This window comes from Etheostoma spectabile, chromosome 4 (assembly GCF_008692095.1).
Source record: "Etheostoma spectabile isolate EspeVRDwgs_2016 chromosome 4, UIUC_Espe_1.0, whole genome shotgun sequence".
In the NCBI taxonomy this organism is placed as follows: Eukaryota; Metazoa; Chordata; class Actinopteri; order Perciformes; family Percidae; genus Etheostoma; species Etheostoma spectabile.
The window spans coordinates 7,797,962-7,808,635 of record NC_045736.1 but is presented as its reverse complement, the minus strand read 5'-3'; the positions used below and the strand labels follow the sequence as shown (position 1 = coordinate 7,808,635).

At 41.1% G+C, this 10,674-nt stretch overlaps 1 protein-coding gene across 2 annotated transcripts in view; it reads left to right on the top strand.

Moving 5' to 3' along the window:
- The first annotated feature begins 1,646 nt into the window (after positions 1–1,646).
- Positions 1,647–10,674, top strand: part of LOC116688442 (zinc finger E-box-binding homeobox 2) — a 29,227-nt gene continuing 20,199 nt past the window's right edge. Inside the window, exon 1 of one of the 2 annotated variants that reach the window (XM_032514478.1) lies at positions 1,647–1,818. In XM_032514478.1, the coding sequence (XP_032370369.1) occupies positions 1,758–1,818 (61 nt within the window). In that variant the 5' untranslated portion in view covers positions 1,647–1,757. The remainder of the gene's footprint in view (positions 1,819–10,674) is intronic. The other variant, XM_032514477.1, reaches the window with a different exon arrangement.

Genomic DNA, 10,674 nt, shown 5'->3' with positions numbered 1-10,674 from the left:
TCAGGATGCTTTCTCTGCCAGAATGCATTAAGAGACAAACCCCCAGCTGCCATGATGGGTGAATGAACGAAAGGGGATGTATTTTGTTTTTTCCCCATGAGCTGATAGTGTCTTACTTAAAGCATGAAAATGTGAAAATGATACTACATATTACTCAGTAATTACTGATGGCCTTATTGTGCTAAGGTATGCTCTTGTTTCATCTACTGGGACAATATATGATTAGTCATTATAAGGAGCCTAATTGATTTGTAGTGACTTGTTATTCTAATCTGGTTTGTATGGTTTGATAGTTAAGCCTAGTTAACACCTAAAATCATTGTATGACTTGCCTATAATTTACTTGTTGTGGGGGATTTAGGCCTTCAATTGAATCATCTGTCTCTAAAAAATGCGTTCAGGTAATCCGTGTTTCACTTCTCTAATCTGTTTTACAGTGTCAGATCCCAGTTTGTTTACTCCGCTCAGACTCCATAGCAGGATACATTATGCGCAGTGAAAAGCTACCCGGCTCGCTTGTATTATCTCGCAGAAACCCTAACCCCATACATGGGGGGGCACTAGAAAGCCAAGGTGGGGGTCCTGAACGCTGCGTTAGACTTTTATTTCGGATGTTTTTTTCAGTTGCAAAACAGATTACGGTCCAGGCTGCAAAACAAAGGACTGTCAATGCACCACTTCCTACAGCCATCTAGGGGTGAATGGGGCGCAGGACGGGGTCCACCGCAGGGTACTTGAGCGCAGGTGCGAAGTGCATAATAACAGTCGAGCCATAAAACATGAAGAAGGGGAGTGGAGGGGGGTGCGCACATACCTGTGCTCATTAACCTGCAGTTAGTATAGCCTAACCTCTTCGTGGTGAAAATGGAGCTAAATGAATAAGAGCCTCATTTGCACTACGTCGCAATAAGACGCTGCCACTAGAAGCTCTGTGTGCGCACACAGTTATTGTCATGTCTTTCTTTGCTGTGTTGGATCATGCTGTAGCCTAGTCCTCTGCCTCAGCCAGGTCTAGCTCCCATTGCCAACATTACAAGTCGTATTTATTTGCTTTTCTGTATTTCTGTGTAGCCTACTGTAGCGTGCGCGCGTGTGCGTGTGTGTGAAAAGTAAAAACTTCAACTCCAGCATCAGTGCCTAGATGAATACCTCATGATTAGGTCCTCTGAGCGTTATGATTTATTTTAAATAATTTACCAGATTCAACTGTAGACTAGCACCCAGAAGCAATCCTATATCCTATTCATAAAATTATTAACATACCTATTTCTGGTGATAGGCTACTATATGGAGGAAAAGTTAAAGTTGAGCAGGCTGTAGGGCTATATTCCCACGTTTAGATGGAGAAAACCAGAGCATGCTGATGCATCGAAGCTGTCGGGATTCCCTTTCTGAAGAGGAGGTGCAATGTATGGCGAATTCGGGACCATGTCTGGTCAAAGAAGCCTGTAACGAGTGGGCTGGTGGGCTGTGTAGTCTATTTACAGGTCTCGCTAATATTGACTACTTTGTAAACGAGGACGGTGCACGTTTACGACGCCAGGACTGACCTCAGGGGCCAACCTCTGCTGCTGACATCACTCCGCCTCGCGGCTCGCCGCCTCTGCCTGGAGTCCCATCAAGGTCTGAGTCTCCCGCTGTGACCTCATCACCATTCATTCTCAGGCAGGCACTCAGGACAACGCACTCACTCGCACTCGCTCCCTGGACAACTTTTTTTTATTATTTTATTTTTTTTATAAACGAAATAAAGCGTGATGATGACAGAAGAAAGCAGGGGCAAGCGAAGGAAACAAGCCAACCCCCGGAGGAATCGAGGTAAGAATCGGGCAACGCTGGAAAGTTTGAATAAGTTGGTAAAAGATGCAGACAGATGTTGCAGCAGCGGACAGAAGCCCTCACCGCGCACCGCGTCGATTTCGTCTGCAGTTTGTAAAAACTAAGTTTAAATATTGGATCGTTAGTTTGACTACATTCATGTTTTAGACCCACGTTTTTTTTGCGTTCATGGCTTGTTATTGCCGTGCAGCATAAATTGTAGGGATGAGCCGTCAATTTCCACCAGCCATTGGCATCCACTGGGATTATTCTACCTGTAACCTACAAAACCTGAAATAAAAGCCCACCACCTGTGGCTGCACACGTTTTGTAAAATCTCATGACCCTTGACTTGAAAATAAGTTTATTTCTAAATTGATGGTAAATCATCAATTTATTATAAGGATTCACACTGTCTTAAACCTTTTAAGGAAGTCAGAATCAGACTTGGATTTTAGTTATTTTGAGTAAGAAATATTTTTCTGTCAAGCAGAAAAGCCTCTGTCAGTCCACTGTTACTGTGCTTCTTTGTGACTTTCTCCTACATAGACATTACTCTGTTGCCTAACTTGCTCGGAGACCGAAACTTTCTTGCTCCCATATTGTCTTTATGCCGAGCCATGCAATGTAACATGACATGCTACTTCAAGTTTTCACTGTTTGATACTGTTTTTTTTATCAACATCAAGAAAGTAGACTGCATCAGAAGTAATACGATGGAAAACAAATAGTATGTGGGAAAGTTCAACTGATTTAAACCTAATGCTATTGCTACAATGTCATAATGTTTTTTTGGTGTATGAAAAAAAATCTACACAGATAGTAAGTTAAAAACTATATTGAACTTATTTTGGCTATCTAGCTTTTCTATCAAATATAAAGCGTTTGAAAGATGGTGCATTTATTCAAAACCACCTAACATGTGCATGTGGAATACATTCTGCCGCTCATTTTGAACTCTAACATGACTATCACTCACCTTATCAAGAATTAGTGGGAAGCTTCAGTTGACCATAAAGATGTCACTTATCAGTTTCTGTCAATGCACTTCCTACTGCAACAGTGCCGAGAGGAACCTCTAGACCAGATATCTTCAACAGGGGGGGTTCGGGACCCTTAGGGTGTCCTCAGAGTTACTGCAAGGGGGCCTCCAAATTGTTAATTCTTTGACATTTTTTAATCCAACATATTATTAGCAAATATAAATCAGCCTTTTTGTGAAGAAAACCCCCACTGATGATATAACTGGCCTGTGGGTAAGGTTGTCACTATCCCCAGGTCCAGGTAATCCTAAGGAGTCACTGCTCCACATGGATGTTTAACATTAAAAGAGGATTTTTAAAATCATGCCAACAATTATTATTTTAAAAGCTTAGCATTCTATGCACAAAAATGTATCTACAAAGACCTTAGATTAACCTATATGTTATTGTAGGCCCAGTTTAACATGCAACTTATTTGATACAATATATGTAAGCGTCCCTGCTCCGTCTTGCTTTCAGTTAAGGGCTCCTCTGCTTAAAAAACATTGAAGACCCCTGCTTTAGACAACGTGCTCAATTTAAAGACTTTGTTGAGACTTTGTTCTACATGCATCTGGTAGTGCCTTGTTTGTGTGTGGCTTTGAACTCAAACAGAAGAAAGACACCTGTGCATGGATACATATTTAAACTTTTGTTTTTTCCTGCTGATGAGGACTGAACATTTATTTTAAAGTATATTTCTACTTCCCTAACCCAAAACAAACCGACATTATCGTCAACATTAAATGCTTCTCTAACCCTAAATTTAGCTGGCCACTCCTTTCTAAATAACCAAAACGTAAACCTAACATTGAATACCTTAAACCTAAATCATTGTGATACTAATGGGGTGTATCGGTGATGTGTTCCTGCCAGTGTCTTGATGCTGTCTCTTTATTTAATACACAGTTGTTAGGTGTTTTGTCCTGCCAGTGTCTTGATGCTGTCTCTGTATTTAATACACAGTTGTTAGGTGTTGCAGGGAAAGCCATTACATATCCCAAACCAACCTAACCATTACCCCAAATGCAAACGGAGCTGCTAACCCAGAAAAAAACAAAACACATAATTAAGTTGGTCTCTAATGTTCTTTTTCATCTTGCTATCACTGTGAGGATATTTTGTCTTCAAAAACATCACAAACACACACGCACAAACATTGCTGGCTTTATTCTTGACTCTCCCGAGGTTTATGAAAGCCATTGCAAACCATGTGATGTGCTTGTTTGTCTCTGATCTGACACACAACTGCCTTAAACCTATTTACTGTAAGGAGTCCGTTTACTTATATAGTTTATTAGTTTGCTGTAAGTGTTTCCTCATTTTATTCAGAGAGGTGTGAAGCCCAGCAGAGTGTCACCCCTGTGAGATCCGTGCTGGCTGCCTAGCTTAGACGGGTACGGGTGTGTGTGTGCATGGGTACACACAAACACACACATGCACACTCTCACCTTTTGACTGTCACGTAGCAGTTTGTCGACCAACTGCACTCTATTTCACAAATCAACACCATCACACTACCGTGAAAGCTATCAGCAAAAAGGCACACTTACTGACAAGGACCTGTCACTTATCAGACCACCAGCAAAATTAGTCCAGTTCCTTTAATTCCTGTAGTGACCTCAGAGGAAAACATGCATCACCTCTGGTCAATTTCCAGTAACGTTTACTAACTAATGGTGGGTTTTGAAGGAGTAAAGGCATTTGAAAAGTGCATGTAAAGAAAAAAAAGATTATAAATTGATATTTAGCTGAGACTCTGAAAACTGTAAATTTCATGTTAGACTGTTATCATTAAGATATTCTACACTATATTATCAGTAAGGGCGTAAGTTCAAGCAGATTTGCACTACTACAATTATACTACTAATTAGTTAGCGAATCTGCATGCATGCATTAGCTGATGGCATGTTTTTACATCAGTGCATGTGAAAAGTCTGTGAGTGTGTGTGTGTGTACAACCTTTGTGTAAATGTGTGTATTAAAGCTCTGTGTTGGATTTGGAATGTGCTGGGCTGAAGGCGGCTGTGCGAGTAGGGAGTTAAAGGTCCTTGATAAAACCAAATGAATTTGGCAGGCCCGACTCATAAGACAGCGATTTGGGGATCTATTCCAAACCAGAAGAAAGAGAAAAAAAACAGGCGGACTTTTCTTCTCTCTCCAAGGCGCCTATTGATTATGTCTCTGTCTCCCCCAATAAAACTGTCAATGTTCACCAATCTTAAGCAACGTGAGGAAATTACTACCCTTCATTTCTGGCAGATTGAAAACAGTCCTAAGACAAAGGAAGAAAACACATCCATTGGAGATGACGACCTGTACCTACTGGCTCTCAGTTAGAAATTTGAGTTACAAAGAGTGTGAATTAATTAGCTTAGCACTCAACAGGTTCAACATCCCCCCTTCAGGCCTGTATACTCAGTCAGTTAAACCAATGATTTCTGACACTATGGGGCCATTTACCTTCTTCCTTTTTGAGAGAGATAATGGTGGAATTTATCCCATATATGTGAATGATCAAAGTGTTCTTTTGCATTTGCGTGTGCTTATCTCTAAAATCACTGGATGATAGAGATGATATATATTTTTCTCAACAGAAAAGTATGCTGAGATTATTTTTTACAGGGAAAAATTGAAATTTCATTTCAGTTTTTTCAAGAAAAAGCAACTCTTTAATACCACTTTAAAAAAAGTCATTTATTTTAAGCCTTCTGGCTGTGTTATGTTCAGGATTTCCACTTCCCTCAAACTGATCAGGCATCTTCGCCAGAATAACATCCACACAACAGATCCGACTCATTCAAACCCTCACTCTTGAATCAGATGTAGGATTACATTTCATGAGCACCCTCACAAACATATTTAGTCCTGTGCCTTGCGCTTTACGTTTTGTCAGTCCATGAAAAACCTCCCTCTGTTGTTGAGTTGATGTGCCTTTTAAGAGAGAGCTTTCTCTCTCCCTGTTTCCCTCACTCCCTCATTCTCGTTTTTCTTCTTTTTTCAAGTGCCAATTTATTTAAACTCCTTTCCCCTTTTCTTCTTTCTCCTTCATTGATTTCCAAACCCCAGTCTTTGTATGCAGCTGGGGCCCAGCTGTGTGTCTGTGACTGTATGTGTGTGCATGTATGCATGTGTGTGTGTGTTTGTGTGGGTTTTTCTGGCACAGTACTGCCACTGTGAGTATAGCGCACTGTACACAAAGGACTCAAGCAGCAAAAAAGGGAGAGAAAAAGAGAAAAAGAGAGAATAGAGGGGAAAACATTTGAACGTTAAAGACTGACGCGCATGTACAGGACAGAGTGGTGGGGCCGGGATTTTTGGACTGGGCCTACATTAACGGCAGATGTATCTGCGCTTTGGGATGAGGGCTGGGGAGAGCGAGACAGCAATGAAGAGCCCAGGCACCACAGTTTATTACCAGGACTCTTCAAGGGGCTCAGCTTAGGCGTCAGAACCAACGGGTGGGAGGGACAGAGGAGGAAGAAAGTAGAGGACGATGACAGAGGTGGGGAACTGATGGGGTGGACAGGGCTGAAGACAGCGAAAACAGCTCTTCGGCGTGAGAAGACGAGAAATGGAAGGGCGTGAGGAGTAGAGACAGAGGAGACGGGACAGGCGACAGAGTGGGATAATCTAAGTGTTTCCTCATTTGTTCCCACTGCTCCAAGTGTCACAGATTTCACCCATCCTAGCTCTATGTGTGTAATGCCAGATCTGCACTGCAGTGATGGGGAATCCCTTGATTGAATCCTTCTGGTATTTTTCACATGTTTATTCAATTATTGCTCTTTCTGATGTTTCAGATGTGGCCACAGCAGTCCCATCTCTTACTGTACATTTCTGCCGCTTGGCTGCCACAGTGTCGATCCCCTCCAGGCGCAATTATTTGGAAAGTTTTTAGGTGCTATTGCAGGATTTATACATGTAGAGGGCTTTTCTGCCATATTAGCTCCTGCACATGACTGTTTGGAGTTGTATGATCGTTTGGATGAGATCCCTTAGTAGAGGAAGGTGATAGCCATCATCCACCAATAATAAGAAACAAGTTAAAAAAACGGTCCTAATAGACTAGCATAGCACAATGGTGAACACGTGTCTTCATTAGAAACTTGAGAGCTGAGTTTTTATCTGACAATCACACTACTTTAAACTGTAAGATCACGCTAATATACAGATCATGAGGTGTGTATGTATGTGTTGCGTGCTTGTGTATGTATGTGTGTGTAGGCTTTGGTGTGTGTGTGTGTAAATAGGTGCCTGGATATGCACTTTTCACACGTTCAACACCAACTGTATTTCTTGTGGCTTCTGACTCACATACAGGCACTATTTTTACATCAAAGGCGTCTTAGCTGATAAGGTTGACATGCTGTACAGTTTGGTGTTGCAAAATGATCCCTTTTCATTCTTGACATATGCCATTTGCAGTGTTATTATTACATTCTTTGTCGTTGCTTTGGCAAGACTCCTCGTCATTAAGTCTATTTGTGGATCTTCCTTGTGTGCAGACAGCCGGGGTATTGTGTGTTTGATATGCTGCACATGTTTGACAGAAGAAAGAGGTTAAAACTATCCAGATAGGCAGGCTCTCTACACACAATTTATAGATATGTGGTGTTTTATCACACCTCAAATTAAATTTGGAAACCCTGCTTCAGCTGTCATGTATTACAAGGCCCAGATGGGTGGCAGAGAGAGAGAAGAGAAAGACATTGGACAGGGAGATGGAGAGGGAGGAGAGCAGCCTGGCAGGCAGGCAGGCAGGCAGACCCATTCAGCTGGCTGAGAGTACCTAGATATAACAGAGCAGCAGGTTGAAAGAGGAACAGTTTGATATGTGGTGTGTGTAAGCAACACACAGGAGTACAGTCACATTTGTTTAAGATCTCACCTCTGACGCCAGAAAACCTCAGACCTGCTGGTGTTTTTGGTTTGTTCCTTATACTTGCTTCTCACCCCTTTTTCTGCCTGTCTTTTATTCTTTGCACCTTTCACAGAGTTCAAGTTTATTTTCTTATTGTTTTAACGTTTTAAACCTAAAAGTGTCTTACTTTGTCTCATGTGTATCTGTCTTTCCACTTGCCATCAGCACTGTATACACACACCACTGCAGCTCATAAAACATATTGTAGAACTTAATAGCTGTATCAAAAGAGAAATAATCAATTACAATGTTTAGCTTTGCATTGTTGATGACAAACAAAGGGACATTGTTACTCCAAAACCAGAGCAAGGCGCTAGATAGAGACAATAAAACATGTGCTCTATATGGATTAATTGTAGGAAGTTGATATGAGTGAGTGATATGGATACATTTGGCTTTTTAACTGTATTTTAAGTTTTATGGTACAATATATGTCATGATATAGTACATTTTTTGCAAAAACAATTAAAGAACTGCTGGTGGATAAAAAAATCATCAATCTAGGAGTGCAACCAAGCATGAGCTATCAATCATTTCATTTATAAACTGTTTAGTCTATGAAATCAGTCAGTATAGTGAGAAAAATATGTAAGTATAAGTTCCCAGAGCAGAAGGTGAATTAACAGTTCAAAACCCAAATATACGGTATTCAGTTTACAATGATATAAAAGTGTAACCTTTGAGAAACTGGAACCAGGGAATGTTCTTTTTTTTTATTAATGGATTAATATAATAGCCAAAGTTTTTCCAATACATTTTCTGTTGATCAAGTAATCACCTTTAAACGCTAAACCAGAGAAACATGGGCCTACATAATCACATCAATGCAAAATTATGCAATATTTCTATATAAACCTGCTCAGTCCTCCATCATAATTTCTATCTGCAAATAAGGTCGGTATGTCTATCAGCCTGGGAGAAAAAAAGTGAAACTTGGACAAACAAGAAGAAAAGCATGGGAGAAGTCAGCCAGCCAACTCTCCCTCTGTCTCTCTGTACCTGTGATCACCTGGCACCACCTTCATCTGACCTGCACATCCCACTCTCTTTACACACACACACACACACACACACAGTTACCTGGGAGTGAGTGTACACATTCCTTCATGGAGCGAACATGCTTCACTGATCTTTTGGCCCACCTGTTACGGTCTTAAATTTTACACAAACCTTTATCTATCTGACTCTATCTCAAAAATGTTCTCTCTCTCTTTCACTGAAAACGTCTCATTTTAACTAATTTTCAACTTTGACACCTTTCAGTAATGGCAGCTTTGCCTTCTCAAATTTCTCATATGCAATTAATAGTTCACTCATTAATTCAGTCAGTCATGCTATTACTGGTGTAACAGGAAAGTATCTCCAATGAAATACTTTGCACCGTAAAAGTTGCAATGAGGGAAACAGTGAGAGTTTATGATTAATGAGAATGCCATTTGTGTAATGTTTTATACCTTTAAACACAAAACACACTGTTTAAACTCCAGACAGTCTCAGACAGTGGAAAGATGTTAATTTTTGCTAGCTGCGTGCAATATTAGATCTGCAATCTTTGGTAGCTCAGGTATGATAAAGATCAGGATCCATTCACCGGAAGTATTTTGTGCTAGAAAGGAAGCAACACCAATAACATCAGTAGACACTGGTCCACTCTGTCATGTATCACTGTGGAACAATCTAGTAAACAGTCTTATCTCATCTTTGTTAAAGAATTTCTCATGGTATGTGACAGGTTATCATATTTTTGTTGGTATTGCAAAATTACAAAACCAGGGAAGGGTTTAAGTCAAAAAGACCGGTCACTAAAAAAAAAAAAACCTAATAGACAAGGAGAACAAAAAATAAGTTGTACAGAATCAATTTATTTTTCCTCTTTGGCTTTGTGGTTGACTTTGGTACCTCGTGGAAAATGTGTAGTTATTATACGGTGCATGTGTCCAGCATGCAGGAGGGATGGAAGGGGAAGTAAAGTCATAAGGCAGTCTGGCAGCATATCAGAGGGAGGTAACGTCATCTAAACGATACAAGTAATAGGTAGGTGTGAATGTGTCCAGGCCTGATATTGGGTCGGGGCTCTGAATCTCAGACACAGATCTGGAAGGTGGACTTCATTGTCACTTCTATTTTTTCTCCCCTTTCTCAGATTTGCAGCTTTTTCTTGCTCTCATCTGTTGCCTTTCATTCTTCCTTCTCAGCCTCTTTGTGTGTGTGTGTGTGTCTCTATTTCTCTTACTGTATCAGGGTTCTGTCTTCATTTCTCTTTCTCCTCTGTCTTTGTTATCCCTTTGATTCTTTGAAACTTCTGCTTTCTTACCCTCTCCTACATCCTCTGTTCCTCCTAGCCCAGACTCCCCAAGTCCTGTACGGTCGCCATCATCCCCCCTCCACCTCCTCTCCCTGAGCGCCTCCCCTGTCCCACTGACACCACACGCTGCTCCCATCCCCCGAAAACCACTTCAAACAGCCAGCGCCATCAAAGCCCACAGTCAGTCAGCTAGGCAGCCAGTCAGCCAGCCAGCCAGCCAGCCAGCCAGCCAGCCAGCCAGCCTTCTGCTTCGACTTAAAATTACTGTCGTCCCAGTCGCAAGGCTGCTTTCCTCTTCTGATACACATCAAAGATCCTCTTAAACTCCCAAAGTTTGCTTTTTAAACCTTTCTTCTTGTTGAGTTTTTTTTTTATATACACATTATTTTGCTGGTTGAGGTCTCTTTCTCTCCCTCTCTCTTCTTGCCATCCTTTTTTCTCTCCAACTGGGCCAGGTCAGTAACGACATGCACACACTCTCTTGTGTGGTTCTGCTGTCTTTGCATTTTTCTCCACGACTTTAATTAGTTTCTTTTTCAAGGCGTTGGTTCAGGCTGCAGATCACACATTCTTTTTCACACACACACACACACACACACACACAC